Source organism: Piliocolobus tephrosceles, chromosome 18 (assembly GCF_002776525.5).
Source record: "Piliocolobus tephrosceles isolate RC106 chromosome 18, ASM277652v3, whole genome shotgun sequence".
In the NCBI taxonomy this organism is placed as follows: Eukaryota; Metazoa; Chordata; class Mammalia; order Primates; family Cercopithecidae; genus Piliocolobus; species Piliocolobus tephrosceles.
In genome coordinates this window covers 71947878-71966911 of record NC_045451.1, presented here as the reverse complement: position 1 = coordinate 71966911, position 19034 = coordinate 71947878, and the positions used below count along the sequence as shown (strand labels likewise).

The following is a 19034-nucleotide window of genomic DNA, read 5'->3' as shown; positions in this document are numbered from 1 at the left end:
AGTCTTTGTCTGTGACATGAGGATTATTGATCATAGTAACAGCTCCCTTAAAAGTTTGTTGTGAAAATTAAATTAATAAATGCACGTAAATAGTTATATGAACTTAGTAGAGAGGGCTATTGGCTCTTTATTGATCGATCAATTAACCTAAGTATTATGTAACTAAAAATTGAACATACCAGCTGTATCTTGGAGTAGTACACCAAAAAACCTTGGAAATTACATATTTCTTTACTAATATTTAGAGAGCATGGTAAAATCCTCTAGTGAAGACTGGCTATAGTCACACGAATGAGAATAAGATTTCTAAGTCTAGCTCACTCTGACATTCAAAGTAGTAAGTTGTGCTTCAAAATAATAATAATAACAGCCCACTTAAAAATTTATTAGAGGCCAGGTGTGGTGGCTCACGCCTGTAATCCCAGAACTTTGGGAGGCTGAGGTAGGCGGATCACAAGGTCAGGAGATTGAGACCATCCTGCCTAACACGGTGAAACCCCATCTCTACTAAAAATTAAAAAAAAAATTAACCAGGCCTGGTGGCGGGTGCCTGTAGTCCCAGTTACTTGGGAGGCTGAGGCAGGAGAATGGCGTGAACCTGGGAGGCGGAGCTTGCAGTGAGCCGAGATCTAGCCACTGCACTCCAGCCTGGGCGACAGAGCGAGACTCCGTCTCAAAAAAAAAAAAAAAAAATTTATTAGAGACGGGGTTTTGCAACATTGCCTAGACTGGCCTCCTGGGATCAAGGGATCTTCCCACCTTAGCCTCCAAAGCAGCTGGGACTACAGACAGGTGCCACTGTGCCCGGCATGTTAGCCAATATTTACTGAGCACTTATTGTGGCCTTCTTCCACACCGCCTATGTTCTAACCCAAACAAAATACACTCTTCTACCATATTGACCAGTATGTGGCACTCACTATGTCATAAGTTATAAGGAACCTGTAATATATTGGGTTAAAAAACTTAATACCTCGGGCTGGGCATGGTGGCTCACACCTGCAATCCCAGCACTTGGGAGGTCAAGGTGGGTTAGGAGTTCAAACTCCTGAGGTAAGGAGTTGGAGACCAGCCTGGGCAATGTGGTGAAATGCCATCTGTACTTAAAAAAAAAAAAAATTGCAAAAATTAACCAGGGGTGGTGGCGTGCTCCTGTGCTGCCAGCTACTTGGGAGGCTGAGGCGGGAGAATCGCTTCAACCTGGGAGGTGGAGGCTACAGTGAGACGAGATCGCACCACTGTACTCCAGCCTGGGCGACAGACTGAGACCCCATCTCAAAACAAACAAACAAACAAACAAAAACCTTAATACCTCATTAGTTTGCAATTCTTGGGCGACCTGACCTGACGGTAATTATACATTAGTTAACAAATTTAATGCAGGACAGTCTTATCCTAATGCAAAGCACAGTTTGTGAAGAGCAAGAAAATGTTGATCTCCTTCCCTACAGTATTACATACTTAAATAAAATGCCCATCCTTGTAAGTGAAAGCATAAAACATTTTTAAGAGTCTTGATTTCTTTAATTACTCATGACCCTGCAATCCTAATTAAATCTAAAAGCCAAATCCCATGGCTTATGATACCCTAAGCTTCTGTCTCCAGAGGACTGCTGCATGCAATAACTATCCTCTGATGTTTGCTATTACGAAGATTGATATAAGCATAGGACTAGAGTTAGGTTTACACCTTCATCTAAAATTCTAGACACTGGAAATAAAATTTATTCATTCTACAAATATGTACTGAATGCCTGTTATAAATACATCAAGCACCCTTTGGGCCAAAAAGCATATCCTTGCCATCTATGTACTAGAAGGGACAGACACTCTACATAAATGTATTAACATAAAACCCTGACTCGGTTTATAGTGAGATGCTCCTAAAAGGCTGAGGAACAAAGGCTTCCTGCCAAACACTCCCTCATTCTCCAGTGAATACTGTGAAAAAGAGCATTTATTTTCAACCCGTAGCCCCCACCCTGTGGAGATATGAAATAATCAATGTTGGGGAACTTGAGAGTTAGATACGGTTGAGAGAATGCCAAGGCCAGGGAGAGGAGCATGGACGAGATGATCCTGGAGTCTGGGGGACTTGCTAGACTGATGAGGCACTCCTGCCTGAGAAACCAGAGGGCAGGAGCTCTGGGGACTGCTTAGAATTTCACTGAGGGGTGGCTGGGTGCGGTGGCTCACGCCTGTAATCCCAGCACTTTGGGAGGCCGAGGCGGGGGGATCACGAGGTCAGGAGATCGAGACCATCCTGGCTAACACAGTGAAACCCCGTCTCTACTAAAAATACAAAAAATTAGTCTGGCGTGGTGGCGGGCACCTGTAGTCCCAGCTACTCGGGAGGCTGAGGCAGGAGAATGGCGTGGTCCCGGGAGACACAGCTGGCAGTGAGACGAGATCGTGCCACTGCACTCCAGCCTGGGCGACAGAGCGGGACTCCGTCTCAAAAAAAAAAAAAACTTCACCAAGGGGCAGGGGCAGGGTCGCCCCACAGAGAAGGTTTGTGGGAAGAATCAAGGGAGGAAACAGAAGAGCTGAGTGGCAGGGTCTGCAAGTCCAGCTCTTGCTATGGATTTGTCGCACAAATAATTTTGGAAAGGTATAAATACCGAGAAAAATAAAACCTGCTCATAACATGAAAAACAATGTGGGACGAGGCTATGTCAGCTTTAGTTAAGGGGGTGAGGGAAGAGGGTTTGAAGGAGGGACATCTAAGATAAACCTGAATTCTGGGAAGAGACCATCATTCAAAATCTGGGGAAGGGGATTGCAGGCAGAGGGAGCTGTGACAGCACAGAGGTGCCAGTTCAAACCAGGGTGAATTCCACAGCTAATAACAGTGACTACTTGTGTAGTAATTTTATATTTTGTTTTAAATTATATCTGTTAAATTATGTCCCCACAAAGCCTAATAACCCTGAGGGATTTGGGTCTCCAGTTGCCGTGGGGGAAAACTTGACCAGAAGAATAACACCCAGGCCCAGGTCAAGTCCGTTGCAGGCTGGGCCTCGGAGCCGCGCTGGGCCTGGGCTGCAGCCTCTGGCAGAGTGTGTGCACCTTCCCTGTGTGTACGCCCTTCGTTGGGTGTGACGGCCACTTCTGTGTCGAGGTCCCACCACCTCTATGCTGACTCCTCTGCCCTCAAGCTCCATCAGGGAAAAAGGTCCCTGCTTCAAAGACCTTCCAAGATCTGGTTCCCCAGCAACCGAGGCTGAGATGGATTCCTAGGGCAGGAGGATTATGGGGCAGTTCCCTTGCAGGGATACCTGGCAGGGAGTGAGGAAATCCAGACCCCACAGAGGGAGAGATCCCATTGTCATGCTCTTGCAATGGAGGCCTCAGCTGCTGGGATGCTCTGGAGCTGCCACAGCCCTTCAGAAACTTTCCAGCTTTGAGGCCTCGGCACCCTGCGTTGAGTGGTCATTGGCTCCAGGCTGCCCCGGACAGGGAGGAGAAGTCTGTGTAAAGCAGCTCCCTTCAGCCACCACCAATTCCCAGGGAGGGATTTTGCTGAGAGTGGTCAAGGAAACACCTCCCAGCTGCTGGGAATGGAAGCTCAGTCCTGAAAGGGAATTTCCAACTCACTCCATAGCGTCCACCGCACACAGCTCGTTAGAAGAGATTCTCACAGAGAGAAGAGCCTCGAGAGGAAGTCAGTGTGGGTGGAACTAAGTTTTTAGAAATCTCGGCTCTTAGAATTCTTGATTTGCTATTTCAGAACTTCAAGTGTGTGATTATCTTAATAGGTAAGGCCGCAACCAGAAATCAGGAATCACTTTAAGCATTTTGAAAAGAGAACATTAAATAGAGAGGGTTGGTTACTGAAGGGGATGGAAGAGCCAGGAAGCCAAAAGGAATGTTGAAGCAATTGGATCATCATCAGCAAGGCAGGAAGGCTGTGGGGAGCCAGGCAGGGGCATGAGCTCAAGAACGAGGGCCATCCAGGAGCCGCTAGACCTCAGGCGAAGGTCCAGAAATGGCTCTATGTGCAATCAGGCCTTGCCTGGGCCTCTTCACGGTCGGCTGTGTCCATTAGCCTTTCCAGGTGTCCATGGAGGTCCTACCCACAAACCTAGGATAGACGCTTCCTCCAGTCATGCACCAGATCATAAATCCTTCGTTTTTTATTCTGAAATTGTCCAGAGCCCTTTTCCGTGGGTTTCAGCAGGAACAACTATCGGACAGTCCATACATCCCATCCGTGAGTCACTAGGAATACTCTGTGCATCGAATGAAGAATGAAGGGAGAGGACATTGCATAAGTGACGGGTACTTAACTGATGACTAGCGTGGGATGGTCACAGCTGATGGACACAGCTGACCGTGAAGAGGTCCAGGCAAGGCCTGGCTGCACAAAGTGCCATTTCTGGACCTTCTCCTGAGGGTCTAGCGGCTCCTGGATGGCCCTCGTTCTTGAGCTCTGCTCATGCTGTCCCCCGGCTTCCCCCAGCCTTCCTGCCCTGCCAGTGTTCCAGTTGCTTCAACATTCCTTTGGCTTCCTAAATCTTCCACCCCCTTCAGTAACCAATCCTTTCTGTTTCATGTTTTGTTTTTAAAATGCTTAGAGTGATTCCTGATTTCTAGTTGGGGCCTTACCTACTGAGATAATGACACACGTCAAGATCTGAAACAGCAAATCAAGAATTCTAAAAGCCCAGATTACTGAAAACAGGAAGTCATTTAGTCGAATCTCTATCTTTGGATAATTCCCTTCACAACAGTGTTGTAAAGTGATTTTCTGCCTCTCTGTTAACTCTTCGCTGCTTTAAATTGGAAACAATAGCTTGGATTTGCAGGGAGGTGGATTTCAGGTTGATTCAAGACAGAACTGCCTGATAATACTACAGACTGCCCAGGGCCACAGATGGCTCCCTGGCACCATTAGTACCTAACAAGAAACCAAGCAACCAGCCAACATGGCTCTTGTAGAATATTCCACCACTGGTTGCTGCAATATGCTTGATAACTCCTAAAAGCTGTTCCAACTTTAAAATTCCATGATTCTGTACGTGGCAGCCCTCACTAATCAGATAATACCCACCAGTTAAGTGTACTGAGCCTACAAGCATTTTTAAAAACAAAATTATTTCACATTTTGTCATATAACTAACTGCTGATCCTCATCTTTCTTCTACAGCACAGTAGTACACAAGGCTTTGCAACAAATCGTCAGCTTAAACATCGGCCCGGGAAAGCATGTAATAATACTCCGATATTCTTGGTCCTGTCGATGGCACTGAGAGCAAAACAGTGGACAACCCTGGTCTACAGAACAGTGGAGAGACTGGAATTTTATGTTTAAGACTGCCCCAAGAATGACATCAAAGGACCACCTTCTAAGTTATGACACAGATATTCTCCACATCCCGGGCACTTACCTCTATGGATCTACACATTGGAAAAATAGTCACGCAAGAAAAAAACCTCATCAGACCAAATGGAGGGCAGAGGGCCATGGAGCCACACCCACATGTATGAATCCCACTTCCAGTTCGGGTGGGGTCTGCATTAGTACATCCTGCCAGCAATACATGGTGGCCTAACAGGCTCCTAAAGCTGATTCAAACTTACTGTCTCAGGTGCAGGCTGTCTGGGAGCAGGGAGCGCAGGACTTGCTGAGAGTCCCTTCGGTTTGCCCCCATGTACTTTAGTACAATTCAGAGAAATGTGTATGAACACACACTGGAAAGTCTGAGTAGGTTTGAACCTGAGTTTCCCGAGAAGGCCACGCTGCATTCTCTCTTCCAGATCCATCGTTCACCACACAGGGCCTTGCATCACCAGTAATGCCTAACCCAGCGTGTCTAATCTGTTGACTTCCCTGGCCACATTGGAAGAAGAAGAATTGTCTTGGGCCACACATAACATACACTAACACTAATGATAGCTGATGAGGAAAAAAAAAAAAAAAGTCCTCACATAAATCTCATATTGTTTTAAGAAACTTTGGAAAATTGTGTTGGGCCACATTCAAAACTGTCTGGGCCATAGGTTGGACAATGTTGGTCTAACACAAGATGCCTCAAAACACAGATTTCAGAAACGTGTGGATTCTGAGTCCTACATGTTCAGAAAAAAGTAAGATATCCTTGCTTGGAGTCCCTCTGCAAGTACATAAACAAACACATAAATGAGGTTATGTTGAAGATCAGTCATGGTTCTTGGTGCTAAATTGGAGAAAGAGGAAAATAAGTCATCCAAATGCTGCTTTCAGATGCTGACTGGAAGGATGTGTGTGGATTACCCTTTCCAATTCTTTCTTTCCTCCTCTCTTACCATGAGCCGCGCCAGCAGACACCTGTGCACCCATTTGTGCTCTGTTTGTGCACTGACCTTGCAACATTTTGTTACTTCGTGATACTTCTTTATGCAGAGAGGATTAAGCTTTTTCCTTCAGATTTTATGTTTCACCTATGATGTCCCTGATAGTGTCAGTCCCTGGCACATCTGAGCATGAACTGATGTCCACAAGCCATCAACTGTTTGGCATGTCTGACACTGCTGCATATTCACAGCTGGTTAGTTTGGGAAAAAGAAAAAGTCAGGGCTTGTCACAGAAGGATGTAGGGGGAAATCCCAGCTACTTGATTTCCAAATAAAACAATAAAGGGCCACACTGATGTAAAAGCGATAGATAACTTAATTGGATGTATAAAGATAGTAATTTTTAAAGCACTTTATTGTGAATGCACACACCTTCTTTCTTTGAAAAAGGAGCTCCACGCTGTGGAAGAGTTAGTTGCCTGTATGCTATAATCTTGTTTCTCAGGCCAGAAACTATTCTGTTTATGCTAATTCCTTTAGGAATGAGGCTGTGGTGAGAGGGGTCCCATTAACAATGTATTTTTGTTTTATAAGGATTTGCATAAACTCACATTTCTCTACTCTTTATATACATTGTGTATTAAGGATTTTGGTGACTGAGAATTTCTGTTATTTAGAGACAGAAAAATCAACATGCCATCTGCAGTCGTAACTACTACGATGGATGATCACAATAGGCCTTATGAAGTTTACAGAGAATGAGGGCGAATAGGAAAGTCACAGACATTATTTGTTGTTCTGTGCACACCATGGTCTTTACTTCTTTTTCTAAAGAGTTCATCACTAATAAGGAAATTACCAATGACCTTTCCCACACCACTCCATAGATGGGGTCACACAACTTCCTTTTCCTTTCATGTAAACATACGGCCACTGAACTCACCTAAGACATTTGGCACAGGCTGTACTTCTCATAAAGGTAGTACTTTGAAAAAAAAAATTTATTAAATTAACTCAGTGTGGTTTAATTTTAATACTTGTGACAGAACTTCAAGTTGAGAAATTCACAAACCAGAGCATGTTTCCTAATTAGAGCCTGAGAAATTAGAGTCACGACTCTATATTCTACGCAGGTTCTTATAGAGTTATACCAGAATGAGAGCCAAACACTTGAGGAACTACACCTCCAAATTAAATTATTCTCTTTCATTATGTTATTGAGACATATTTAAGAAACCTTAACTAATGTACGAAGTTATGGCTGGGACAAAGCTTCCAATCCCATTCTCCTGTAAGTGGCTCAGGAATGTCAAATACTGCTCTGCCTCTTCCAATTGCCACCACATTCTCCCCACAACCCAAAAGACAAATGCATGTACCAATGCTGTCATGAGATTTGTCTTATTTTACTGACAATACTTTGAGTTAGTGTTAACTAGCCAAAACATTCCAGTGATACTGCCATGCTTACTATGAAGCCCTAACAGGGAATTTATTAGCTGTGTAAGTGACAAACATGCATCACAAACAACTTCTATACAGCTCTACTTAGTGTAGTTGCTAAAATGTTTGACACCCACTCCATGCCATACTAGCCCTGCTGCAGATAACATCTCTGCCGTTGGATAAAGACCATCCCAAGAAGTCCAGCAAAATACATTCAGACTGTGTAACTCTGTGTTATAGAATAACAAAATTCTCTTACCTTGCATTGTCGTTTTTGTTGGTTCTGAGAACAGAGGAATGAGCAAGAGGTAGATAAGGTAGACAAAGGAGAGCCCGTTGTATCGGAATGCACATGCTGTGGGAGGGAAGAGAGAAGAGAGTGAGAAGGTCATTAACAAAGGCAGGTTGACAAAACCAGGGGTGCATAACAAAAGACGGTCTCAGATGTCACTGGATCAAACAGTCACGTCCGGAATAGATACGTCAATTAAAAAGTAATAAATTAGGTGTTTATTCTGTGTTCATCACTGTGTTGAGCATGACGGGAAACAGGTAATTAAAATACATCAACACTGGTCTTAAAATCTAACCAAGAAATATGAAGGTAAAAGACAGAACTATTAAAAATAATAATAGCTACAATAATTTAAGGGATACATAGTATAAAAATATGTAAATTGTGACACCATACACATAAAACGTTATTGGGGGTGGACTATAAAAGTTGAGACTTCGGCCCGGCGCGGTGGCTCAAGCCTGTAATCCCAGCACTTTGGGAGGCCGAGACGGGCAGATCATGAGGTCAGGAGATCGAGACCATCATGGCCAACACGGTGAAACCCCGTCTCTACTAAAAAATACAAAAAACTAGCCGGGCGAGGTGGCGGCGCCTGTAGTCCCAGTTACTCGGGAGGCTGAGGCAGGAGAATGGCGTAAACCCGGGAGGCGGAGCTTACAGTGAGCTGAGATCCGGCCACTGCACTCCAGCCTGCGTGACAGAGCGAGACTTCGTCTCAAGAAAAAAAAAAAAAAAAAAAAGTTCAGACTTCTTTTTGTTTGTTTGCGACTGAGTTTTGTCCTGTTGTCCAGGCTGGAGTGCAGTGGCATGATCTTGGCTCACTGCAGCCTCTGCCTCCTCGATTCAGGTGATTCTCCTGCCTTAGCCTCTCAAGTAGCTGGGATTACAGGAGCACACCACCATGCCTGGCTAATTTTTGTACCTTCAGTAGAAATGGGGTTTCGTCATGTTGGCCAGGCTGGTCTTGAACTCTTGACCTCAGGTAATCTGCCCACCTCAGCCTCCCAAAGTGCTGGGATTACAGGCGTGAGCCACCGCACCTGGCCTAGTGCATACTTTTTATATATGATTAAAGTTAAATTGTTATCAATTTAAAATACTCTGCTATAGTATAAAATGCTTTATGTAAACCTCATGGTCACCACAAAGCAAAAACCTATAGCAGATACAAAAAAGACAAAAAGTACAAAATCAAAGCATACCACTAGAGAAAATCAACAAATCACAAAGGAAGACAGCAAGAGAGAAAGAAATCAACAAACGGAAGTACAATATAATCAGAAAATAATAAACAAAATGATAGTAGTAAGTCCTTGGCTACCAATAATTACCTTAATACATTGTATACCATTAGGTGATAGTTACACTAAAAGCCCAGACTTCTCTACTAAGCAATATATCTATGTAACAAAATTGCACTTGTACCGCCCAAACATATAAAAATAAAAAAGAACATTTTGTTCCTCCACTAGGCCCTATTAGGCCAATGGAGAAATCTAGCAATAAAAGGCAAATGTAAGCACACTTAATTTTTACTTATTTTTTATTTATTTTTTTGAGACGGAGTCTCGCTTTGTCACCCAGGCTGGAGTGTAGTGGTGCCATCTTGGTTCACTGCAAGCTCTGCCTCCTGGGTTCATGCTATTCTCCTGCTTCAGCCTCCCACGTAGCTGGGACTACAGGCACCCACCACATGTCTGGCTAATTTTTTGTATTTTTACTAGAGACGGGGTTTCACGGTGTTAGCCAGGATGGTCTCGATCTCCTGACCTCGTGATCCCCCCGCCTCGGCCTCCCAAAGTGCTGGGATTACAGGCACGAGCCACCACGCTGGCTAGAATTTTTTAAAAGACCCAAGTATATGCTACCTGTAAGAAACTCACTTCCCATTTAAGAATACACAGAGACTGAAGGTGAAAGGACAGAAAAAGATATTCTATGCAAATGAAAACCAAAAGACACCAGGGATAGCTAGACTTATATCTGGTAAAATAGACTTTAAGAACTGTAAAATGAGACAAAGATCAATTATAGTGACAAAGGGATCAATTGTAATGGTTGTAAATATATATGCACCAAGGATTGGAACATCTACATATATAAAGCAAATATCAATGGATATAAAGAAAGAGATAAACTATAATGTAATAATAGCAGGGGATTTCAATATCCATTTTTAGAAATGGACAGACCATCCAATCAGAAAATTAATAAGAAAACATCAGACTTAAACTACATTTTAGACCAAATGAACCTAACAGACATATACAGAACAGTCTATCCAACAGCAGCAGGATACACATTCTAGTTTTTCTTTCTGAGATGGAGTCTCGCTCTGTCGCCCAGGCTGGAGTGCAGTGGTGCGATCTGAGCTCACCGCAAGCTCCGTCTCCCAGGTTCACGCCATTCTCCTGCCTCAGCATCTGAATAGCTGGGACTACAGGCGCCGCCACCACACCTGGCTAATTTTTTGTATTTTTAGTAGAGACGGGGTTTCACCGTGTTAGCCAGGACGGTCTCGATCTTCTGGCCTCGTGATCTGCCTGCCTCGGCCTCCCAAGGTGCTGAGATTACAGGCTTGAGCCACCGCACCCGGCAGAACACACATTCTTCTTAAGCACACATGGAGGATTCTCAGAATAGAGCGTATGTTAGGTCACAAAAGAAGTCTCAACAATTTTAAGAAGACTGAAATCATATCAAGTGCCTTTTCCAACCACAATGATATGAAACTAGAAATCAAAAACAGGAGGAATTTCAGAAAATTTGCAAATACATGGAAATTAAACAACATGCTCCTAAACAGTCAATGAGTCAAAGAAGAAAGTAAGAAAGTAAAAGGGAAATTAGAAAATACCTTGGAATTAGCAAAATTGGACACACAACTTACCAAAATTTACGGAATCCAGCAAAAGCAGTTCTAAGAGAAGCTTACAGCAATAAATGCTTACATGAAAAAGAAGAAAGAAGTAACATTACACCTCAAGGAACTAGAAAAAGAAAAGCTAACCAAGCCCAAAGTTGGTAGAAGGAAAGAAATAATAAAGATCAAAGCAGAAACAAATAAAATAGACACTAGAAAACTAATAGAAAAGGTCAATAAAACTATGAGTTGGTTTTTCGAAAAGAAATAAAATCCAGAAACCTTAGACTCAGAAGAAAAGAAAGATGCAGCTGGGCGCGGTGTCTCACGCCTGTAATCCCAGCACTCTGGGAGGCCGAGGTGGGCGGATCACAAGGTCAGGAGATCGATACCATCCTGGCTAATACAGTGAAACACCGTCTCTACTAAAAAACACAAAAAATTAGCTGGGTGTGGTGGCGGGCGCCTGTAGTCCCAGCTACTCGGGAGGCTGAGGCAGCAGAATGACATCAACCCGGGAGGCAGAGCTTGCAGTGAGCCGAGATCTCGCCACTGCACTCCAGCCTGGGGCAACAGAGCGAGACTCCGTCTCCAAAAAAAAAGGAAAAGAAAGGTGCAAAAAAATAATATCAGAAATGAAAGAGGAGACATTACCACTGATACCACATGAATATAAAGGATTAGAAGAGATTCTGTGAGCAATTTTACATCAATAAACTGGATAACCTAGAAAAAATGAATAAATTCCTAGCAATATACTACCTACCATGATGGAATCATGAAGAAATAAAAAATCTGAGCAGACTAGTAAAAAGTAAGGAGATTGGAATCAGTGATAAAATAAAATCTCCCCTCAAAAATAAATGAAGAAATAAATAAAAGCCCAGGACCTGATGAATTCTACTGAACATTTAAGGAGAAATAATACCAATTCTTCTCAAATTCTTCCAAGAAAATTAGAGAAGAGGGAATACTTGCAAAGTCATCCTATGTGGTCATCATTACCCTGATACTAAAACCAGACAAGGATAATACAAGGAAAGAAAATTACAGGCCAGTGTCCTTGATGAATATAGATGCACAAGTCCTCAACAAAATGCAAGCAAACCCAACTCAGCAAGAAAAAGGCTCCTTCATCATGATCAAGTGGGCTTTATCCCAGGAATGCAAGAATGGTTCAACATACCTATAGCTATCAATGTGATACACCACATTAACAGAATGAAGAACAAAAACCATATATCTTCTCAAAGATGCAGAAAAACTTTCTAGCAAAATTCAACACCTTTCATGGTAAAAATTCTCGACAAATTACACATGGAAGAAATGGACTTCAGTACAATAGAAGCCATATGTAACACACACACAGCTAATATGACACTCAATAGTGACAATTTAAAGTTTTTCTTCTAAGACCAGAAATAAGACAAGGATGCCTACTCTTGACACTTCTATTCAATGTGGTATGGGAAGTCCTAGACAGAGAAATTAGGCAAGAAAAAGAAATCAATACATCAAAATTGGAAAGGAAGAAGCAAAGCAAATTTGTCTGTTTGCAGATGACCTGATCTTATATACAGAAAACCCTAAAGACTTTACCAAAAAATTGTTAGAACTAATTAATTCAGTAAAGTTTCAAAATACAAAATCAACACAAGAAAATCAGTAGTATTTGCTATACGCTAACAATGAAGTATCTGAAAAAGAAATTTTAAAAATCCCATTCACAGTAGCTACAAATAATACTTAGAAATCAATCTAACCAAAGAGGTGAAAGACGTATAAATGGAAGAATATAAAACATTGATAACAGAAATTGAGGCAGACACAAATACAGTCATGGACCTCTTAGCATCAGCAATATGTTCTGAGAAATGCATTGTTAGGTAATTTTGTCCTTGTGGGAACGGTGTGCTTACATACACAGAGATGGTACACCCTACTACTGCACATTTAGACAATACGGTGTTGCCTACTGCTTCTAGGCCAAAAATCTATGCAGCATATGTTACTGTGCTGAATACTACAGGCAACTGTAATACAATGGTGAGTATTTATCTATCTAAACATATCTAAATATAGAAAAAGTACAGTAAAAATATGGCTTTATAATCGTATGGGACCAGCCCCACAGACCGTCAGCATTCCTGCTTGGTGGCGATCAAAGGGCATGGAGGTCAAGCCCTGAACAGAGATGTTAGTTGAAATAATAAGAAAAAACGAACTCTCTGAAGGGAAGAACACTAAAGAGAGGAACAAAGGAGGCAGGTGTTTGTCTTAGCTCTGCCTACATGTGGGATGAGACGGGGCAAGGAAACTGGCAGGTAGGAAAGAAAAAAGCAGCAGAAAAATTTGAGACGGATATGAGAGAACCCAGGAAAGCCCAGCTTCACAACGGGAAAGGTCTTCACGAAAGAAGTCCACTGCAACGAGGAGACGAGATTGTCATGACTGCCGGTAAGGATGTCCTTGCAGCCCCTCGCAGAAGGGCTTCAGCCCAGAAGGAAGGAAGGAAGTCAACCTATGGAAGTGCAGTGAACATGCTGCCACAACCAGGAAGCTGGAAGCAAGAAGGGGAGGCCCGGGAGACTGAGCAGAGGACGCCAAGGAACAGACCCGGCCCAAGTGCTCCTGGTCACCGAAGTGCTGAGCACCTGGGCCTTGGGCACAGTCCAGGCTCGGGGGACACATCAGGATGCGAGTGGCGGGTACCCAGACAGGAAGACCAGCTCAAGAAGCACTAATCCCAGAATGCAGACAACAGGAGTAGAGCGCACCCCAGTCAAGGGTCTGAGTTAGGACCCATGGTGCCTGCTTCCACGGCTGATTCTAGAAGTCAGCAAGGAAAGAAGCAAAATGCAGTAATTTTATTGCAATAAAAATGCAATAAAGCAAAATGCATGGGAGAAGAGAACAGGAATCGACAAGAAGTTATTTTTTATCCCAAAGGAGTCACACATATTTGTTGCTTTCTGCACCACTCCCCACATCCCAACCTCCTTTCTTAAAGATTCAAAGCAGAAAGAAATGTTCACGCCACAGACTGGAGTGACAGGCAAATACCTAAAACAGGCGATCTACAAGAAGAAGAACAAAAGCTCGGACTCTCTTCCCAGCTGCTTTTTCCCTTCTGCTTATTTCTCATCCAGGGTTGAAGTCTTTCATAGAACATTGTAGAGACATTTGGTCATTTATCTGCCAACAAATACGTAGTCAGCACACACTGTGTGCTGGGCGTTGTCCCAGGTGTTTGAGCTACATCGGAGAGCAAAACGGAAATGAGAGATCGTACCCTGCCTTTGGGAGCTGACGTTCTGGTGGGGAGACAGTGGTGAACAATGGGCAAAATCAAAGGCAAAGCATGTGGTGTGTTGGAAAGGAAGTGCTGTGTCCACAAGAAGTCCAGCCAGAGAAGGAAAAGACACAGCCTAAGGGAGGGGAGGCGTGTAGGGGAAAGTGAGGCTGAAGCCCAGAGGTGAGGCAGGTGATGAGCTGATTGAGTGATTCCTGTCAATTCCCTTTGGGAGAAGCACTCAGGCAAAGTGGAAGCAAGCCTGACCCCTCTAACCTGCTGAAGACAGCCCCAGAGAGCCCAGTGTACAAGCAGAAGCCTCCAGGAGGCCGGATCATGCCGGGCCTTGCAAAGGCTCCGAGGTCTTTGGTTTTCCCTCTGAGTGGCCGTGGAAGTGATCATTCTCCCCCTGGGTTTGGGGCTGCCTGGCTCCTGCTCTGCAAGCAGCTCCAATTGCCCACCTGTGCCCATCCTGCGCTCCATGCTACTGCAAAACTGTATCGCCTGCATCTGCCCTGTCCTTTCTGAATCAGGCATCTTCCTGTACGGCTCACCTGCTTCCCCTCCTGGAAGCAGTCGAGGAACATACCCTCCTCCAAATGACACTTCTTACTCCCTGGTGCCCCCTCAAGCATACTTCTCATCCAGCCTGGTGCCCCCTCGAGCATACATCTCATCCAGCACGTACTTCTATGTCAGTGGGGCCCTTCCGGGTAGGGTAGAACCTTTGTTACCTCTGTCCTCTCCATACCCACTACTGTATCTGCTCCAGAGTAGAGGATCATGCTTACAAAATGAATGAACGCATAAAAACAAAACGAAAACAACTTGAGGACATCTAAAAGAAACCATAGGGTATCAAGGTATGCAGAATTTCTGGTGGCCATAAAAACACCCCAACTGACATGGCCCCCAAATAAAAATGTAATAAATGAGAACATTTCTCTCTTTTTTTTTTTTTAGCCTAGTTGAGATTTTTTAATGTTAATCCATGTTGGACAATAAAATTACCTAATTCTGCCAGTTTCTGGGTCAAGAGAAAAATAAAAGTCACTCGTATGATTGTACCATCTTAAAGAGCATGCATAGTACATGTAACTGTTCACTCATGTTAGTAAGAGCTCATACTCATGTGCTTACTGTGTGTCAAGCCTGGATCTATGCCTTTCATGTCAATTAACTCTTGTAGTTATTATCCTCATTTTACAAAGTCTGTTATTTCTTTCTACATGTGAAGAAGCAGGCCCAGTGGGTACAGCTATGCAGCAGGGCTGAGGTTTGTGCCCCTGCAGTTGGGATCCTGAGTCTGTGCTGTCATCAAGAAGCGCATGACCTCACCACCATACCACATCCTTATTCCGTGTATCTTTCTCCCCAGTTAAATGTCACGGGCTCAGTAAGGCTGAGGCCGGGCTAGGATGACAGGTGTGAGCCAGCACGCCCAGGCAACAACTGCTTCTTTATCGAGTGTGATGTTGCCTCAGACCCCTTCGCGCACCCTCCGCACTTAGCACAGGGTCCTCTGAGAACATGATGGCAAATGCTCTGTATGTATGCTGTTGTTTCAAACTTTTATAACTTTGCTATGTAAGTCTTTATATTATTTGCAATCCAAATATGTATGTTAAGGAAGATTTCCTATGATTAACTTCAGAGGTGGGAGAAAAGAGTCTGGTCTTGGTTTCCCACATCGCAACCTTTTAGTTACAATTATTTATAGCAAAGTCCAACAAGCTATGGAGAGGACAAGAGTGGCCCAGGGTGGGGGGCGGCCTCTAAAAACACCCCAAGTGGTCCCCATCTCCTCGTGTTCACATCCATTTGAGCAATCGCCTCTTCCTGAGTGCAGGCTGTACCTAGAGACTCACTTCTAATGAACAGAATACAGTAAAAGTATTGGGGTACCACTTCCACGGCTAAGCTACAAAAGGGCTAAGGCTTGTTTTGAGCGTTCCCTCTCCCTTGCTCACCCTGAGGGAAGCCAGCTGCCATACTACATATGTCCTGCGGAGAGGCCCATGTGGCAAAGGACTGAGGTTTCCATCCAAAAGCCACTTGAGTCAGCTTGGAGGCAGGTCCTCCTCTGACAACGTGCTCACTCGAGTGCCCCTGGATTGCAGCTGCAAGAGACTCTGTGCCAGAGGATGCAGCCGAGCCACATCTGGAGTCCTGACTCCTAAGAACTCTGAGACGGTGTGTGCTGTGTTAAGCTGCTAAATGTATGCAGCAGTTTGTATGCAGCAATAGATAACTAGTGAGTGCACAAACTAAAAAAAAAATTAGGGCCAGGGACAGTGACTCACGCCTGTAATCCCAGCACTTTGGGAGGCCGAAGTGGGCAGATCACGAGGTCAGGAGATCGAGACCATCCTGGCTAACACGGTGAAACCCCGTCTCTACTAAAAATACAAACTATTAGCCAGGTGAGGTGGCAGGCGCCTGTAGTCCCAGCTACTCGGGAGACTGAGGCAGGAGAATGGCATGAACCCGGGAGGCGGAGCTTGCAGTGAGCCGAGACTGTGCCACTGCACTCCAGCCTGGGCGACAGACCGAGACTCCATCTCAAAATAAATAAATAAATAAATAAATAAATAAATAAATAAATAAATAAATAAATAAATAAGTTTTTTAAAAAATTAATTAAATAAATAAAAAATAAACCACCTCCAAAAATCCAGCTTCACTTACTTGTCATTTGAAATCATCCCATTCGACCAATGAGAGTCACAACTTTACTTGATGTATGTGAAGATGCTACCCAAAAGTTATCCAAAACTACAAGGGCTTTAAATGCTATTATTTAAGTGAGTTGTCTCCATCGAGGGCAAAATATGCCTTTGAACTTGGCAATATGGCACATTCAAGGTAGAAAAGCCTTAGAAGGCTTCCTTTTTTTCTTTTTCTTTTTTTTTTTTTGAGACAGAGTCTGGCTCTGTCCCCCAGGCTGGAGTGCAGTGGCGCAATCTCGGCTCACTGCAACCTCAGCCTTCTGGGTTCACGCCATTCTCCTGCCTCAGCCTCCTAAGTAGCTGGGACAACAGGTGTCCGCCACCACGCCCGGCTAATTTTTTGTATTTTCAGTAGAGATGGGGTTTCACTGTGTTAGCCGGGATGGTCTTGATCTCCTAACCCCGTGATCTGCCCGCCTCGGCCTCCCAAAGTGCTAGGATTACAGGCATGAGCCACCGTGCCCAGCCAATAACTGCTTCTTTATCAAGTGTGATATTGCCTTTGTTCAAGATCTGGAGACATTTAAAGCACATTCATTCCTTTTCATAACGAGCGATCATATTCTTGCTGCACAACGTCCCCTGATACCCCACCCCTGATACCCCACCCTTCACCCTTCTTGGTGGATGCTCAGGGAGCTGCACCTCCATTCTCCGGCAGCAACAATGTACTGTTGACAGAACAACAAAAATGCAGGTCAATGTGTTTAAAGGAAAAAGATAATTTGCTTTAGCTAAGGTGCTTTAGCACTGCAGTTTCCACTATTTCTATCTGGTTTTAACCAGCCAAAATTATACAACAGCTGATAGTAATTCCCCAAACAAAAGACCTTGACAGGCCTGAAGAACTCACAATCAAAAACTGAGATCACAAGTTATCAAGTGAAGTAAACATTAATACTGCCATGTGAATCGCAAACACTTGGACTTGCCTCATTCATGAGTTTTCTTTTCTAAAGATGAAAGATGGTGTGCAATTTGGAAAAAACTCTAGAAGTCAGAAAAATGATCGATTTGACTTTGACAATTTACAATGCATCAACACAGAAAGGGGGAAAATCTCTTGCAAATATGAAATGGTTAGGGTGGCCACGTAACATTTGTAAAAATACTTGTGTTGCAATAGATATAGAATAATTTTCCTGTTACTGCACTATGATCACAGAGGTTTACGCACACTTTACCATTCTATAGTAGCTCAAGGCAGTAATTTTAGATTATGCTATTAAAGGTAAGTGCTCTCAGAGCTGAATTTTTGGCAAGATGTGCCCTCCCAGTTCCTTTATCCCTTTAGCAAGGCCAAACAAAGTCTCACTATTAATGGTCTAGGCAACAGTGCCTTAAATGTTTAGAACCTCCATTTCTACTAAGTATGTTTTAAATGCTCTTTATTGCCTCAAGGAGCTTTGTTTATTTTAACAGTTGCCACAGCAGTAGACAGGTAAACATTAGTCCGAATAAGCAACTTTAAAACCAACTGACAAAATAGTTCTGTCGTTCCAGCAATTCCAGAAATTGTATCTTTAATAATTTTCTTGTACTCTGAAGCAATTGAGTGCTTTTCAAAGGACATTCTTTCAAAATTATGGTTATTTTATAAATTAGAAAAAAAGAGAAATAACTGCCAACTATTTACAATAGAACAGGAAAAAAATTAAACAACCGTAGATTTTTTTCCTGAGGAAGCAAACCTATCAAAGAAATGAGAGAAAGGAAAAAGGCTGTTACGTCACCTGATTCATTGTCTATCAGCGTAGAATTCTTTCCCCCATTATCTACTCTGTGTTTTACATCTGGTTGAAACTGTAAATGTCTCAGTGATGCTTTAGAGCAGCAGACAGTGGAGACAAAAACATTCTCTTCCTCTCCCTCTAGTCTCACCTCTGTGCCCACTGGCAGTCTTGTCCCAGGTGCTTCCTACAGAAAGTTACAAAAATTGTTTCTTCAATAAGGACAATGCCAGTCTCTCTCACCACCATTCAGAAAGGCAAGACATATGCTTACATACGCTTACATACGTATTCTTATCATGTAACACCTGCCTCAGATTCTTTACGCACACCGAAACGTGCTCACATATGTGTGATAGGAAAGGCTAACAGAGGATTTTTTTTTTTTTTTTTTTTTTTT

The 19034-nt window shown here is 43.4% G+C and overlaps 1 protein-coding gene across 2 annotated transcripts in view; it reads right to left on the bottom strand.

Moving 5' to 3' along the window:
* The window catches only part of PIEZO2 (piezo type mechanosensitive ion channel component 2), a 460236-nt gene that overhangs the window by 367400 nt on the left and 73802 nt on the right, over positions 1-19034 (bottom strand). For both annotated transcript variants that reach the window (XM_023228479.2, XM_026456028.1), the window contains exon 2: positions 7982-8077. In XM_023228479.2, coding sequence (XP_023084247.1) covers positions 7982-8077 — 96 coding nt within the window. The remainder of the gene's footprint in view (positions 1-7981; positions 8078-19034) is intronic.